This window comes from Xiphophorus hellerii, chromosome 18 (assembly GCF_003331165.1).
Source record: "Xiphophorus hellerii strain 12219 chromosome 18, Xiphophorus_hellerii-4.1, whole genome shotgun sequence".
Classification (NCBI taxonomy): Eukaryota; Metazoa; Chordata; class Actinopteri; order Cyprinodontiformes; family Poeciliidae; genus Xiphophorus; species Xiphophorus hellerii.
In genome coordinates this window covers 12,851,685-12,869,940 of record NC_045689.1, presented here as the reverse complement: position 1 = coordinate 12,869,940, position 18,256 = coordinate 12,851,685, and the positions used below count along the sequence as shown (strand labels likewise).

Here is an 18,256-nt window from a genome sequence, read left to right as displayed (position 1 = left end):
ATGACAATAATTTTGAAGTGCTATATAAATAAGCAGAATAGTATTCAGTTGGGCAACATTAATGTTTGGACACTATGAACATATAAAGTGTCGAGACTAGCACTGGAGACAGTGACCCAATAGATCGCAGTGGAGTAACATAAAGGGTGCCAATGCTGCTGAAATTATTACCTTCAACCATAAAATTTGATGTTGTGCTGGTTTAATGACCCAGAACATAATTCCTGAAGGTAAAAGACAGATAATGTTCTCTCTTAAGTCAAAATGAGAGATAAAATAAAATAAACTCTTCTAATAATCCAATCCACCAGTTGTCTCCATCACACTAAACAGGAAGGTGCCCCACAGAAATCTTGCTCTCTTACTTTTTTATTTACTCTTTCATTAAAATGTCATCATGATACAATACATCTAGCACAGTTGCTGTAGACAATAGTGAGCATTACAGTACTTTCTAATTGTGGTGGATAGGGTCTTGATTTTTTTCTGGGAAAACTTGTTTTCATATTCAAATTGCCTATTTGATCACATAATTCACATCTAGAAGTTCTACTGTATTATTTGCCTAAATCGTTACTTTTTTATTTCTGCTTCTTCTCCAGATTTTTTGATCTGGAACAAGTCAGGAATCAGAATGTTTCTTTCTAGAAGCTTCACTTCAGTTTGACTTCAATGAACAGTGAAATCCTCTTGAAAAACTACACACTTCCTGTAGAGCTAAATGTGTGTGTCTTTTGTGAATTTATTAGTGCGTACAAGTGAGAGAGCACAGAGAGAGAGAGAGAGTCTCAGTCTGTCATTAACCAGACTGCTGAGTTTAATTTAGACTTCACAGATTTGATCCAAACTCCAGACGGATAAAGAAACACGCAGAATGGGTGTTCAGGTCATGTTCGTCGTCCTTTTCATGTTTTTAGCCACAGTGGAATCTCAAAAAGGTAAGCACCCACTAGTCCTGCAACATCTGTATTTTTACTGTGAAGTTGAAATATTTCATTTATTTGTCTGGTGGTTGAACAAATACATATTTCAGCTCTAAATTACCATATGCAAACCCTTTAGCGTCTTTGATCGATCGCAGTTTTAACAGAAATGAATGTAAACATTATGGGCTTAAATAATTACAAAGTTATTGATTAATTGTGTTTGTGGTTGAAGGAGGAGTCTCATTCTGGAGAGACAAAGTTACTCTGACCTGTCCACAAAACGGAACATGGAAGAATAACATGGAAAATAAAAATGCTTTAGAACCTGGTGAAACTCATGAATTCCACTTTAAAGGCCAGGCCCAATATTATTGTGAATATGACAGTAATGAAGGGGAGAAGATAAAATACTACTTCTTCGTAAAAGGGAAGGGTGAGTAAAACCAGATTTAATTTTAAGGTCTTTACGCTCGTACAGACCTAACTGTTGTTTGACGGACCACTTTTCTTCTCCAGCCTGTGAAAACTGCTTTGAGGTGGACGGATTGCTGTTCTTGCTGGTGATTCTCGTGGATGTGATCGGGACTGCGGTGATGATGAGGATAATCTACGTTTGCACCAAGAGGAAACACCCAAATGTACCGCTTCAACCCCCAAGAGGTAGGAATGAACTTAAGATCTTATCCCAATTTCTGGCCCTTGGCCAATTTCAAGGATACTCATAAAATCCTTGGAATTAATGAATATTTATTATCTTTATTTATTTAAGCACGTAGAACCCGGCCTCAAGCGGACCAATCTTCTGCCTATGAGGTGGGTATTGTCAGGAACAGTATTACAAAAAGTCTGTTTTGTCTGGCATTTTTCTCTTCTTGTTGAACTAAAAGAAGCATCATTATAGTAATATGTTGTGGTCTAATCAAATCCTCCAATCTAAAGCTTCTTTTGTACAAAAAGTGTATATAAATATATACACTTTTGCACCCACACTTTATGCACCCACAGCATCAAAAGGATTATTATATTATGTGAGACTAATGCAAGATCACAGCAGTGTTACTGAAGTCATGTTGTGAGAAACATACTTTGTTGTTTGGTGTTTGATGAGAGAATTTTTATTAACTCTCTTACTTACTGTAGATGTGATTTAAAGTTACATATACAATCAAAAGAAACGTTTATTTAGCGTAACCATTTGCTTAAAGGCATAGTTTCTTTAAATAGGATTATGCAAAGTGTGCCTATTTAGTAAAATCCCTCCATTTAGCAGAAAGCAGATTATTCAGAAAATGGAAAATGTATGATAAATGAGCTGAGTCAGCACCAAGCTCAGATTTTACGTGGAGAAGCAATTATTTCTATTAACACCAACCTTTTTTGAATTAAACTATTATATATGAAACAAATAATATTTAGTTGGAGCATAACAAAGATAGTATTTTTGTAAGAAGCCATCATTAATAATGCCTTTAACCCTTCGGTAATTTATTATTGAGCACATTTCAAAATTCTAGTATGGTCTGAGTGTTTCCTCTATTTGAAAATAATTGTGATCAGTTACGACACTTGAAAATTTACTGAGGATCCATTGTTCTTCAAAAAAACACATTGGGAAAGCACTGAAGTATATACCTTACAACTAACACCCCTTAATACATGGGGATTTTGTAGTGAAATGTTTTATTTTATTTTATTTAGTGGGTCATTTATGTGTACTGGATGACCTTCTTGAGGATATTTATTTATTTGTTTGTTTTATTCACATTTATATTTATGTATTGGGTGATTTGTGAACAATTAATTACTTCGTTTTAATCATTTATTTGTTGTTTGTATGTATGTTACTGTAATTTATTGTTTTATTTGCACATTGTAACACATCCATTTTAAAACGTTTGATTTTGGATTATGTCTCGTCAGTCACTGAACCCCAACACTCAATCAACGGAAACTTACTCCACTGTGGTGCACAGGACGGGGTAGATGTCCATCATCAGGAAGGTCAGAAGAAGGCAAACATTTATAAAATGATAGCATGAAATAGTAAGGAATTACCAGACCTTATATTAAATTTAACTTCATTAAAACTGAACATTGTAAAATTAGTTTAAAATGATTAGTAATCATTTGTGTGTTTTAATGTTAAATTCCAGCTGTTCAAAGATTGTGCAGCAAATAAATGTTAGAATTTCAAAAGCAGGACTGAAAGTACAAATTTCTAATTTGTTCATGCATATGCATTTTATTGTATGTATTTCTGTATTTAGTTTTTAATACGTGTATGTTTTATTTTGTTTTTATTCAACTAAAAAACATTCATTGAGAGTAAGAAAGTATTTTATAGTGTCAGGGTAATGACACACATAATTAGTTATTGAGAAGCCCCTTAAAAAAATGTTATAATGAAGAGCTCCACACTCAGCCTTGGATTATTTTTATGTTTTCATGAACAGCAATGTTATTCCATATGCATAAGACATTTATTTATGTAAAAAAGCAATATGGAAATTTTAAAAAGATGTTTGCTATAATCCTTTTAAACAACAAAAAAATAAATAAAATACAGCACCTTAATGCACATCTGGTAAAACTTGTTACTCAAAAAATAGGACCAAACATAAAATTATTCAAATAAAAGAATTTTCCAAAGACGAAGAATTAAGATGTAAGACTCCCAGGATAATTTTTGGAATCTGCTAATTTCAGAGCTAATAAAAATATTAGTTGAAAATGATCAGATCTATTCCTGATAAATGATGGAGTGTGTGTGCTGAAGGATGACCTGAACCTATCCAAAAATGATTGAGTGGGATGCAATAGTCAAATCAGTGACTAGATAGAGGAGTCATTTTGCAGACATCTTCTACTTTTCAATGCTGTGAAACAAAAGCTAGAAGACCACTTAGTAAGCGTGGTACAGAGGAATCCTTCAAAGAAAACTACTTTCTTTTATTAAGGATCATGTTTAAACTGTTTGATTGAAATATTATTTTCCTTTTTATTTTGACTTTGAATTGCAACTCAGTATATTTTATAATTCATAGCCATGTAACGACTGTAGGTTTTTACATATCCTTTTATGGCTTCACGATATCATTGCTTGTAATCTATGTAAAAGTAATAAATTCACATATTTACTGAACATCAGTCTTTATCTACTTTTCCTTTTTCCTATATGAAGTTGGTTATTCTGCTTTTCTCTCTTAGAAATAAAGGATTATTTGTTTTACATTGAAAGACGGAAGTATTTTTGTTGAGTTAAACCACTAGGTGGCAGACGTGTACTAAAGGATACACCAATAAGCTTTATTTGTATATTTTATGAGGATCCAGAGATTACATTTGTACACTAACTTGCACAAAACTCTTCCAAATACTTAACTGCCAATTTTATACATTATATTTTAGTTTTTTGCAAAGGCAATAGGAGTATATTTTGTAAGTCTGGAGAGAGAGAAAAATGAAAGAAAACCAGAAAAAACTTTGGTAAAATGCATCTGTTTGTTGCATTTTAGGTAGAGGGTTTGCTTAGTGGGTGAGATGTGTCCCTAAACAGTGTGCTTGTCTAGAATGAGGTTGATAAAATGAAAAAAACATGTACATATTTTAACTTTGAAAAATCTCCTGGCCAAACAGGAGATTTTGAGGTGTAGCAACAAGAGAACAACCAGATGACTCAAACAAATGGGACAAAGGAGCAAACAAAATTATATAAATAGAAGGCACACTTAAGAACAGGAAGAGAATATTTAACAACACAAGATTTTAACATAAAGGGATCTCTTACATTCATATGTTTATGATATATATAATAAACTTAATGCAATTATTTTACAGTGAATGGACAACAACAAAACATGAGTTTTTCTCTGCACAAGGTACTGCAGGTAGACTTTGTTTTATGGTTTGCGAATTCATCTTGAAAAAAATGAAACACTTCCTGTGTGCATGAGTGTGTATGTGTGAGAGTGGATCTTCACTAGAGACAGTGTCAGGGAGAGAACCATCAGCTCCATTTTGAATCGCTCTGGTTTTCTGAAAAGACAGTTTGATGTAAAGCATATCCTTTTAGAGAGTTTTACAGATTTGACCTAAACCTAAAAAACATTCAGAATCAGACAATAAGGATTATTTAGGATGGCTGTTCAGGCTGTGTTCGCTGTCATCTTCATGTTTGCAACTTCCGTGAAGGCTGAAACTGGTAAATATGGCACATTACCTGATGTTGCTTTACACTGTAGAGTTGGAGCATTTCAGTCTCTTTCGACTGAAGACTAAAGCAGATATTGTCTCTAGACATGGTATTTGTTAGCATCAACTCCATTTCCTGTGTTAATGTTCCTTAACTGCTTACAACCTTGTTCCTTCTTACTATTTATCGACAGATTCTGATAATACTTTTTTTTAATTATAAGGTGTTGATTGAAACACGTTTGAGTACAGCTCTATAAAATGATCATTGTGTGCTTTAAAGAAACTGAGAAAAAATCTGACATGCATAAACATTTATATGAAAGCCTTTATCAGCTGTGAGAACTTTCTGGTTCTGTGTGAGAAGTACTAAGAGGATGAAAACTTTGGTTTATTATAAGGTTATAAACTAAAACTCATGCAAAAAAGTAACTTTATAATTGTACAACTAGTTAAAGGAGGAGCAACATTCTGGAAAAAGGAAGTCACACTAACCTGTCCTGAGAGTGATAGTGTAACCTGGTACAAGGAAAAATCAACAACTCCAGAAACTACAGAAAATTCAGCAAATTCATTTACATTCACATATGAGCGCCAAGTCCAATACAAATGTCAATACGCGAAAGATGGATCTGCAACTGACACAGTGAATTATTATTTCTATGTCAAAGGAAAAGGTAAGTAAAAACATATTTTCATTCTTTGCCACCTGTGTTAATTACAGGACTAACTCATGTGCCATTGTTGTTGTTTCCCCATCAGCCTGTAAGAACTGCTTTGAACTGGATCCAAAGATCTTTCTGGGGATCATTGTTGCGAATGTGATTGGGACCGCTATTGTGATGATGATAATCTACAGGTGCTCCAAGAAGAAAAGCTCAGATGGACCAAGCCCCTCTATTAAACGTAAGGCTGTACTGCATGTCCCTTGATTAAAGTGGAGTAGAAAGTTTAAAAATCAATGCGTTGAATCTCTTTATGTCCTCCAGCGACTCCGAGAGCTGGGCACCGGGCTCCACATGGTCCATCTGCTGAGTATGAGGTAAGTATTGTCAAAAACCTTTCAAGACAGACTGATTAATTAATTTATTTTTTTGTTTAATAATTACTTATTACGTTACACAAATATTATCATTGCGCTTCACTTTAAGTCATATATGCAGTGATTTTTTATTATGCTTAAATTTAAAAATTCATACCCAAATAAGATGATTCAATCTTGTGAAACTTTTTTGTTGTTCAGTTTGACAAATGGAAAATAATATTTTGTTCACCACAGAGTCCCTAACATGGTGGTCACTTCAGGAAAGAAATGTTTACCTTATCTAAAGGACAGAAAATAGGAAAAATAGTTTTTTACTTTCCAAATTAATGTATATACGAGTGTTCTTTGTTATTTAAGACGATGTAAAGTATTTATATGTTCTTGGCAGACAAACCAATCAAATCTTTACTTGGATCTTACACAAAGGTATAAGCACGCCAAACTGCATAAATCACCGTTACCATTATTTAAGAGTACTTTAATTCTGACAAGGACAACATATTATAAAACGATACCTACTTAAATCAGAATGTACATATGGCTTTTAACTACAGCCTTTATAAAAGTGTTTATTTGATTAATAATATCAAGTACCGTAACTCATTGGATTTAGGGAGTTTATTTCAAGCTCACTAGCTCACTAAAAAAATGTTGTGTTAAATGTAAGCTGGGCAAGCAATTGAGAATGGCAAATTTAAAAGAAATATAAATAATGCTGGAGAGAGTGTTGTTCTCAACTCTGCTTGGGGCCCAAACACAGTTCTGTTTTGGGTCCCACATTCTCTTGGGCCAATCTTACAGTCCAATATCAGCAAATCAAACCACCATTGTAAGATTTATCTCTTGCTCACCCATCTAATTTAAAGTGTATCTTATGTACGCCATGGGCTTCAGTTCTAACGTCAGAAAAGTTTATTTGATTTAACTCGTTACAACTGGATTATCTGTTAAATGTAGTGTTAAATGGCTAAGATGAATGGTTTGGCTTCATGTTACATATTTTAGAAATGACTCACATTTAAAACATAAATAGGTTCCAAGATTAGGAGCAAGTCTACCAATGTTACTAGAAGTTGCTGTTTTCCAATGTAGTCGGAAATAGGAAAAGGTAAAGACGTAGCCGGACAAAGGTTGTAGTTGTGTGTTTTTGGACACACACAGGGCATTTGACACGGTCAGCTGGTTGGTGGTACAGAAGAAACTCAGCAATTACTATCTGTCTGCAAAACATTTACTGCTTCTCTTCTATCAATATGGGATAGAATACTATCTCTATGGCTCTGTCTAGTGTCACAGAGATGTAAATAAAACAGTGGCAATGTATTTCACAATAACTAGAAAGCAGAAGTCTGTCCCTCCCATTTATGTAGACCATTGTCAAAGAATAGTTAGAACTAGTTTTGGAGCCAACATTTATGTTTAAAAATCATATTGATGCATTTTTTTATACTTTAAAATACAGTTTGTTTTTAGGCGCATTTGAAATACACAGAATTATGACACTGCAAAATGTATTTGGAAGCCTTTTCTAAGATTAATTACTTGGGTTGTAACAATACCTAAAACTCACGAGATGAGGCATGAAAGATTTTATGGGAACGAGACGGAAATAGATTTTTATATTACTTTAAAGACAACTTCAAAGATTAAATTTTGTTTTAAAAAGGCTTCATGTGAGTTTTAGATTTTGCCTCAAATTCAATCATCGGATTTTTCATTTTCTGATTTGTTTTCTTCTCTTCAAACCTCAGGACAGTTCTTGCATTATGCATGGTCTGCTGTATGAGATTTCCCAGTTGTTATTGACAGAGTGGAGTGTGATTGTTGTGTAGCTTAACGTACCATTAGGTATTTATCCAGCCTTTGTTTTAGTGATACTTTCTGCCTCTTTTTGCATGTAAATATTATTATCCAGATATTATTAACTTATGTGCTCAGGAATTATAGATAGAAGCTATTTTAAGCTAAATTTGGTGCACAGTACCATTGCCCTCCTGCGCTATTCCGTTCGATTCAATTCTCGCTAAGCGCAGAACAAGGGGCTAGTTTATGGGGGAATTTTTCTGCCATAATTCGAGAGCACACATTTTAGCATCTTTCATTAATGTTTGTTTTTTGTTGCACATCGTCTCTGTCAGATTAATACATTTAATTTGAAAGTCACTGTGATTCAACCATGTTACAAAATGTTTTCTGTTTGTTTTTTACAGACACTCAACCCTAACACTCGATCACAGGACACCTACTCTACTGTTGTGAACAGTGGTATGGTGAACAGGACTGGATAGAGACATCTCCTCTACAATTATAAAACTCCTTACATACATCCTCACATATTTTAATTTTTCTTTACTGCAAATCCCAAATTTAATAATGGTGTAGCTTCATACTGAAAAGTAGAAATGTGCAGTTCTTGTACATTATGCCAGCTTGAAGTCATTTTATGGTATGCAGCCTTAAAACATTAAAACAAAAGCAATAAACATTGTTGACAGTTGACACAAACCATTTTGTTCTACTTGTCTATTAAAACAGCTTATACAGCATAAGTGAAAGAATAATTTATGGCAGATGTGTTAAAAATGAAGTTAATATGTTATATAGTAATGATTTTAAAAAGTACATCTTTATTTTTATGTATCTGGGGTTTTATAGGGGTTTTTTCTTTTCATTTACATTCAGTTTATTTACATGGCACAACTCATGTCTCAAAGAAATTTACAAAGGAAAAAACAGCTTAAGGTAAATTTAGAATATGTTTCAAACTAGCAAAGAACAGAAAGTTTATATATGTAAACCTTAGCAAGAACGAAGGTGGACTGGTTTAATTTTTACCACTAATTAGAACTTTCAGTTTTACCAATTAAGGGCATCTTGCTGCTCTATATGTATATTATGCTTTGAATATTCAAACTTTTTATTAGATTCAATAAATATCACACCTGTATGATCAAACTCAGTTATTTGCTTTATTGTTTTTTCTAACTGTATTTGTGCTTTTACTGATGTTTATATTATACAAGCAGCAAGTTTTGTCAGCTGTTTTCTTTCATTCTCTTTTTTTCTTTTTGTTTTTATATTTTTCTCTGTATTAAGTGTCTCTAATTGAAATAAACATGGGTAAACCTCTTTTCATTTTTCTTTCTGTGTACGGTTAGAAATGATACCGCGATGGCTCAACAGATAAACTGTGTGATTCATGAGGCGGTTTCAAATCCGCATGTCATATCCGCAGTACACCACCTAAAGAACACAATCACCACTGGTGTCTCGTTGTCTCCCTTCATGTCTCATGTAAGACAGACGTGATGGAAACATTCAACAAGTCTCTGTATATTTCACATTATCAGAGATAGGATGGAAAGGTTGTGTCACATAATGTTTCTGCTTTCTGTTTGTTCTTCCCAGCAGTGACAGAGAGCAGTTATGCTAAATGGAAATGAAAGCATGAAATGTGACGCAATAGTTCTCTGAAATGTAGATTTTTATTGATCACATTTATTGTAAAGCAGACCATGTTGCATCGCTTTGTGGAAACACTCCACCTCTTACTGCTCAGTTATCTTCATTTACATCTGCTGTGTTTTGTGTGACAATGTAGAAATCTAAATGATGGTTTCTTCTGTGAGACGGTGTCAAGTCAAACCGCTCCCACACACAGACCTACATCTGCTCATCTGCCTGTGTGACAGAACATCCGCGCACCAGTGTAGATTCTCGTGTTCAAAGTATATGTGCGCTGAATCATTAAAGTGTGTGTGTGTGCGTGTGTGTGTGTGTGTGCTGGTGGGGGCGTGTGTGTGTGCATGCTTTCAGGTAGAAGTTGGTTCAGTATGAGTGTGGGGGATGATTAGGGTTTGGTTTACTCAGCCCAGCTGTATGAAGCAGTCTCTCACTTCCGGTTAAATATGAAGAAAAAAAGACGCATTTGTTACCAGGCTGGAAGCTAACATGCTTTATTTTATCCTCCTCATAGACTCTGGTTTCCTCCTACCAGAATACTGAATTAACCCTATAATGACGTTAATTTATTGTTTTCAGAAGCTTCTTCTGAAATCAGCTAGTTGGTAAAGTCCTCTCTTCAGTTTCCTGTCCTTGTTGTAGTAGTACAGTCTACTTATTAACATTTACTATTGTTCTTCTATTAACACGTGTTCTATATCTCCCTTATTTCTCTAAATGCAAACCCAAAACCTAAACAAGGCTTTCTGATCAGATGCCATTTATCTTTTTTCATAAAAATGTTTTTGTGGCTCTAGTAGCCTTTATTCATTAGTAGTTAAACAGGAAGAAGGAGAAGACATGCAATAAATAGCCCAGGGCCAGGATTCAAACTGTTGAAAGCTATGTTAAGGACTGTAACCTAATGTATATGGTGCGCCTGCTCTAGCACTGAACCATGTGTCTTAAAGCTGTTTAAAATACACAAGTAGTTTTTCCCTAATTGTTTTGTGATCATGGTGTCTTAAAAATGTAAACAACTTTAAAACACACTGGACAAGGGTGGAAAGCATTTAAATTTAAAGCATTCAAGTTTGAAAAATTCAGTTAGCATCAATTTGAACATCACTCCATTAAGAGTCTTTATTGGTTGAGTGCAGAAGTGTTCAAAAGGAAAGATCGGTCGTGACTCACCACTTTTTCCACATTTGATCAAAGTTAGAAGAAAATTATTATAAATTAGAAGAATCTCCATGACAACACAATTAACATTTCAGAAAAACAACACTAAAATGTTCATAGTTTGAAGCACTATGGTTTAATACACTATATATGCAGATAAAAGGAATAGATTCAACAATTTGCAGTTTGTTTCTTCAATACAATGAAAAAATATCCTAATTGAGGGAGGGATTGGGAAGCAGACAGATCAGGGATAAAGTTTTGGAAAAGTCTCATTAAAAAAACCAAGCTTTCACAATTTTAAAGAACATTTTCAATCCATCATACAAGAACTGGATGATTTCAACCCATCAGTAAACCTTCCACGACATGACAAACCACTTTACTTTCTAGCTGGTGGAGACATACCAAAATACATTTGTAGATAAAACCTCAGGATAAGATAATTCTACAAAGTATGGACTCAGCAAGACTGAATACAAATACACATTTTTATTTGTAAAAATATTTTTGAAAATCATCAATAATTTTCCTTCCACAATCATGCATTATTTTTGTTGATCTTTCATGAGGAAACAAAAATGTGAAAAAACAAAGTATTGTAAAACATGCAATAAAACAAGAATAGAAAATGTAACATAAATGAGCCAGTTTAAAACTTTCAGTCTAATAATAAACAACTGAAATATGTTTAAAACAAAGCAATAATAGTACACTTTCTTTGGCCAGCAACAAATATTTACTTGATTTCAAATGTTCCAATTTATCAACTTTTCACCTTTCAAACATGAACGTAACTTAAGAAGCTTTACATCAGTTACAAAAATCAACATGGAATGAAATATTTTACATTAGCTGACATACTGAGTTCATACAAAGGGTCAGAAATAGACTCATGTTCATAGCGTCATAAATGACAAATAGAAATTGTTTTCAAAGACAATGCCAAACACAGCAAATTACATCAGTTGAGGACAGAACAGGCTGTACACATATCACACTGTCCTGATGGAGACTCAGGAAGCAGAGCCGGATGTTTCCTACAGTAGAAGTTTGCTTGCAGTCGAGAGTTAGCATGGACCTCCGTTCTACTTTCTGTTGAGTACATCATATTCATCTCTTCCTCTCTTGTACTTCAGTGGCTGAAACAGTAATGGCCACAGTGAATTTGGGGACAGCGAGATCAATGATAGGAGGATAATTACAGGGTTTTTTTTAATGTGCTTTGGGGCATTTCTCTAATCAGAAGTTCTCACAGCTGTTAGCTCAACCTCTACAGCATTTAGTCATTTGTGCTCATCACAGAAGCAGTTTGTCATTCATTCAAAGAAATTGCATGTTTTTGCACATCCATCAATTGTGTCCATACACTTCTCTACTGTTTTTGCACTTTCTCAACTGCATATGTTATCTCTGTCAAAGCCAACTATACTCCCCTATACCTGGCCGCTTGGGCCAGCTCCTCTGGAGAAATCTTAGGCCAGCAGAGAAACACTGTCCCTCCAGCATGTCCTGGGTCTTCCTAGGTCGTCCCAGTGGGACGTACCTTAAACACTTCATCATCACAGAGACAATGTGGAGGCATCTAACTAGATGCCAAAGTCTGCTCTCAAAGTGGAGGAGCTGCAGTTCACATCACCGCATCTTTAAAGGAGAGCATAGACACCCTGCGGAGGAACTCAATTGGGCTGATTGTATCTGCAATCTCATTGTTTCTGTTACTACCTAGAGTATATGCTTTAAAATGTGAAGCATCTATTCAGTGTCTTGTACTCAGTTAACAAAATACCATAAAGCTAGATTTCAAATGAATATGCAAATAAGCTCTGGCGCTGTACTGAGCATTTCAGGTATTGTTACCAAATAGTTTTGCATTGGAAAACAAAATGTGAGATGTCATAATATTGACATTTGCCAGTCTTGTTCAGAAACATGGTGTCTGACTTTTAATTTTATTGATAATGATACTTTCATTGACACATACAGTACTTACTTTTCAAAATTGCATTATCCATTGTGAGTAAGTGACAAACATTTGCAGGTTATCAACCAGGTCTTGCACTTTGTACTAATTGTTTTGAGAAATGCACCAAAAGCACCTGAAAAAACTGTACAATAAAAAAAAGCTTTTGATAGGTGTTTTGATTAGCTCACCTGGTAGCTGGGGTCATTGGGCGCTTCATTATGAATCAGATTTTGTTTGTCAGACCCTGAGGAGGAAAATTATAATGGTGATAAAACATGACAAAGAAGCTCAAATGCAAGCAAGCAGGCTGATTTCAGCAGACACTTAACTTTGTTTTCTTGGGTCAATGTGATGAGCAACAGTCAGATTTTTTCCCCTAGTGCTTTCTTCAGAATTAGGTGTGTCATCAACAAAGTAGAGAGAGTTTGAAGCTCTTGTAATTCTTAAAGAGCAACTCAAGTGAACTTTTTAGTTAGATTTTCCTGATTCTGATGCACTGAGGAAAAATTGTGAATGTAACAAACATATTAGATTCTGTGACTACTTGGTGTTCCAGATACATATTATTGTAGGTGGGCCATATAATATGAGTTTCATAATTCTGTGGAGTGGGTGCCGATTAACTGTACCTTAAACTATTTCACTTCTGCTAAACTTACATAAATCGCCGTGTTCTATTTCTACATGGCTGTTATGGCAACTAACTATTTTAAATGTCTTTCTTTTTCAGTCAAAAGAGTTTTGTGTTTAAAAAGGTAAACAGAAAAGAAAGTTTCTGATTAGCCCAATAGTCACAACTGCAAGACCTGAAAGTGGCATATCTAATTAACGTCTATTACATGAAAATGTGCTGAAATCAGAATTTATTGACTTGAGGACAAAATGCCAGAAGAGGAGAAAAACTTGTTCTTTCATGTTTTTATATGACTTGAAGCTTTTTCAGTCTTATTGTGCTATAATAATACATTTGTGGCTCATTCTCTGCAAACTGGTGTAAATGACATGTAAAGACCCAAAGCACCTGCTCATTCCAACATCAGCCTGAAAGCTGATGTTGGAATGAGTTTGCAATGGGCTGTTACGTTGGTATATAATGTAACAGTCCACTTTCTTTTAAAAACTATTGGGGGTTTTTGTGAGAAAATGTTACCATTTTCAGAATTTAGAAAAAAAATAAAAAACTCAAGAGGCTGAGTTGCACCACAACTCAGCCTCTTGATTATCCCAACATGCTACCAAATTCTTCACTTACCATTTTGTGTTGTCTGCATAAGTAACTTATTTTCATATCAAGCCATACAGAGGGTTAATCTTGGTGTATCACTTTCATCAGAGTTTAAATCTAGTACCACTGAAGAATGCTTTGTCTCAATGACAGTTTCACTAAGAATTAATTGGACTTAACTATTTTAACCTTGCACAAGTAAGTTTTACTAGTTGTACGTAGAGAAAAAGCCCCTCGGAGAAAAAAAGATAGAGAAAAAAAAACTGGATCAGTATCTTGTTCCGGTAATGTGTGTATGGTACTACAAATGGAAAATAAAAGACAGACAGGTAGACTTTTACTTTTCTTGGTGGGTTTAACTTGACCAGTCCGAGCTTGAGAAGCAATGAGATAGACAGCCACTCCAACCACAACAGTAGCCACAATGTCTCCTACTGCCAGGCCCACAATAGAGGAGGTATCAAGTTCTATACAGTTGTCACACGCTGAAAATAAGCAAAGTAATCTATTAAACAGTGGTGTCTTCACTGATTTTCCAAGCATAATAAAATGTAAATTACATATCTATATAAAATTGCATATTCTTATATTTGAAATCACTTTCATCCCACAAAACCTTTTGGGAGAAACTCTTTATGTAGAACTTACTCCGAAATTTTACGTAGATTTGTGAGTCGACATCACAAGTGTATTCTCCAGATTCATCATCACGGTAATACAATGTCATTTCTGTCCCGTTCTTGCCATTTCCTTTAACAATAAAATTGCCATCACAAGACAGCTTGATTCCATCTGCAGTCTCCTGAACTTTTATCTTATTATCTGCTGTTTAAAAAAGAAACTTTCAGTTAAACACAATCTTGGTCAATCAGTATTTGTAGAAATGTTTTCAGATGCACATGATTTTGAAATAATTTTGTATTTTTACGCATAATTGTGTTCTTACCTCCTGTAGCATGATCAAAGCTAATTGCTGAAAGAAAAAGATGAAAAGAAACATAAATAAATATTGAATGAACCTGACCAATTATATTTCAAAATGATAATGAAAAACTCAACAAGAATTTAAAGCTCCACTAAAAATAAAAACTCAATCTGGTCTTTTTTATGGTCCTGTATTTTAAATATTTTAGGCAATGAAGAGATAGTTGTAATAAAGACCTTGCTGTTAAATGTGCAAGAAATAGTTCTAAACTAAACTAAGCAAAAACTTCAAGGTATACAAACCTTATGCATCAAGTGCTTTTAACATACTTTCCATTGGAGCTCAACTACTGGTATTAAAAAAGAAATGACCACCCCAGACTAATCTGACTCACACATTTATCAGACAAATACTCAAGCGAACTGTAATTGTAAATAAGTCTGTTTACATAATTAAAATTTACAGCCAGTTAGAGACTACACAATGATATGCAGTTGTGTACAAGGATAAAAAAAACAACATATAAATATTTTTTACAACAATTATCTATTAAATTTCTTAAACATGTAGAACAAGCCAAAACAGTGACACGAGACCAAAAAACAATAAAAATAATTTCCCTGCTGGGATGAATAAAGTAAGTCTATTCTATTCTATTCTATTCTATTCTATTCTATTCTATTCTAACATAGATTTTTTGTTGTTGCTGTTGTTAATGCAACCACTTTTTTGGGTAGTGCTACAAAATTTCCTTTTTCTACTACGGCTGAAGTATGGTGGTGGCAGTATTATGGTGTGAGGAATTTTTTCACAGGACTTGAAAAAATTGTTAGCAATTCTAAATTAAATTAATTGCATAGAGGATAAGAGAAGTATTCTTGAGTGTTCCAGAGACTCTAAATTTTAGGAGGTGAGAAAGGGACATTTGAAGCCCCTATGGAGATTCTGTGTGGTTCTCAAATGACTGATACATATTTACTCGGCAAGCAGAGGCAATTCATGTAGGTAGATGAGAATTTTGTTATTATTACTAAAGCCATGTTTGTACTGATGAACTGAAATCTTCTGTAGATGGAAAATATTAGGTACAGTAGAAAAGTTTCCAATGTCAAAAGATGTGATTTGAGAAAATTTAATATAACTGAACGCATAATTTTGTGGCTGCAGTCTGCCAGCAGGGAAAATTACTCAGACCTATTTTAATTTGGTCAGGAATTTTAGGGTCAACTAAAACCCTAAAATGTTTAGGGTTTTAGTTGACCAATTAAAACCAAAATTGTTATGGTTTAAACAATTTGGAGCTTAACTGTGTGGTCTAAAGTGGACTACAATCAATGAAAATAGGGTGTCATAAAAAGTCCTCAATTATTTTTATAATAAAAATTATATATAAGAGTTGAGTATTTTTCTGGACATTCACACTTGTAAGAGAGTACTTAGCGACAGAGTCTGTAATGAAGTACACAGGTATATTAAATTAATTGGCTAGAGGATACGAAAGGGAAGAAGAAATTATCAAAATGGCATGTTTTTGATTTGACTATAAGAGTTAATAAAGAAGCAAGCTGATCCACAATCCTTTCCACACACCATTCCTGTTGTTTATTTGAGTAATACAATTTTTTAAAACTTTATCAAATGTGATAACTATTCATCAAATGATATGAGTCATAAAATATTACTTATTAAATGCATTGAGTTTGCATACAGAGCCACTATAATTCTGACAAATTCAAGACTTATTTCTCCTTCTGAGTTAGAGTGGTGACTATTATAATTAATATTATGTACATAAAAGTATACACGCAGAACAAGACAGCATTATGTAGAGCTTTATATACATAGCTTTCTCTTCCTTTGAGAGATATCTGCCTCATTTTCTATCAATAACAAACTTTTTGATGGAGGAAGAAATATTTTATGGTTTTAACCATTTTGAGCTTAACTGTGTGGTCTAAAGTGCCTTACTGATTTTAGATGATCAGTAAGAAAATACTTGAGACAGATTGTAATAAAAGACTGCAATAAATTATGGTCAGAACTTCTTACTCTAATAAACAAAGTTAGGTGTTTTTTTGGTTCATTAGGAGCAAAAACAATAAGAAAAACATACCTGCCAGAAGAGAAAGAAGCAGCAGCTGATATTTCATTGTGTTGTACCTGCTGGCTGCTTTTCTAAAGACAGAAGGAAACACAGAGGCATCAGCAAACCCTTTTCAGAAACCCGGAAGGCTGCCATTTTCTCACTCTCGTCGACCATTTTATTTTGCTTAACTTAACGAGTAACAGAAGATAAACAACTTATTGCTGCTGTCATCATATTAATATTCCAATTGATCCACAAAGCCTTACTTTGCTTTAGAGTGAGCTGGATTTAGACAAAGATAAATTAATAGAAGTAATAAATCAACACACTTTTGGAGTTTTAACAAAAGTACTCAAAACATGAGATGAATATAAAATGTTGCGTAATTCTGAATTTGAATTTGAAATTGAAACAAAAATACTAACCTTAATCTAATGAAGTTCTGGGACTCTGCTGAAGGATTTAGTTTCTGCCTGAAGTCAGAACGTCTCCAGTCTGCCTGTTTGAGAGGGAGAAGGAAGTCGCTGTGATTGGTTTGTCAGCTTCATCAGGCTTTGTTGATTTTATCAGAAACACTCCATCACGTCTGCATGCATTTACCATCAAAATCGGCACATGAAACACTGGAAAAGGTTTTGTGGCAAATGATATTGGTACTGTTTAGCAGATTGTTTTGGTTGTTGCTGTTAATTTGAATAAAATCAACAGCAAAAATCATTAAGGTATTGATAATTCATTCAGAAATTAATTAGAGAGATATTCATGAGGCATAATAAAACTAAGTCTTGCAAGCACTTGTTTTATCCTCCACACATAATTATTTTTAACAATCGGATAAAGTAAAAAAAGATACTAACTTGCTAATTGCACACAGTAACCTGGTGCAATAAGTCTCTACATCTGGCGAAACAAAGAATCTAACACAGACACACAGTTTATATGAATATTTCAAATCTCCTGTATTTTGGTAATGTTTCCCTCATGAGTGACTTTCTGCCTTCCCTGTTCAACACAGGAGCTCTAGCAGACACATAGAGAGCAAATTTACGCTCCCACAACATAATTCTGCTTCCTGTTTGTAAAAAAAACCACAGCAACCTGTGACCCAAGAGCTAACACCTGGCACATACACACACACAGTGTGTCTTTATAAACACACACAGATACACCCCCCTTCCCTCCCCCCACCACACACACAATCATCAGTATCATCCTCTCTTGCACCTGTGTTAGAAAAACAAAGTGGATCATTTCATTTTACCAAACAAA

General features: G+C 34.2%; 2 protein-coding genes across 3 annotated transcripts; one reads left to right on the top strand and one right to left on the bottom strand.

Moving 5' to 3' along the window:
* The first annotated feature begins 761 nt into the window (after nt 1-761).
* LOC116707969 (uncharacterized) lies at nt 762-9,291 on the top strand. The gene is made up of 9 exons (XM_032545675.1): nt 762-938; nt 1,159-1,359; nt 1,443-1,586; nt 1,696-1,758; nt 5,053-5,127; nt 5,570-5,794; nt 5,880-6,023; nt 6,107-6,159; nt 8,373-9,291. The coding sequence occupies exons 1-9, from the start codon at nt 875-877 to the stop codon at nt 8,448-8,450; spliced, it is 1,047 nt and encodes a 348-aa protein (XP_032401566.1). The 5' UTR covers nt 762-874; the 3' UTR covers nt 8,451-9,291.
* Nucleotides 9,292-10,898: 1,607 nt separating this feature from the next.
* LOC116737301 (T-cell surface glycoprotein CD3 gamma chain) lies at nt 10,899-17,984 on the bottom strand. Of its 2 annotated transcripts, none has more exons than XM_032590370.1 (8): nt 17,845-17,984; nt 17,413-17,486; nt 17,015-17,076; nt 14,923-14,949; nt 14,625-14,798; nt 14,318-14,461; nt 12,940-12,995; nt 10,899-11,927 (listed from the first exon to the last, which is right to left on the bottom strand). In XM_032590370.1, exons 3-8 carry the CDS (start codon nt 17,049-17,051, stop codon nt 11,874-11,876), a joined length of 492 nt encoding a protein of 163 aa, XP_032446261.1. In that variant the 5' UTR covers nt 17,052-17,076; nt 17,413-17,486; nt 17,845-17,984; the 3' UTR covers nt 10,899-11,873. The 2 variants fall into 2 exon arrangements, with proteins under 2 accessions (XP_032446261.1, XP_032446260.1); XM_032590369.1 differs by having other exon boundaries at nt 14,625-14,801; nt 17,845-17,975.
* Nucleotides 17,985-18,256: the final 272 nt, after the last annotated feature.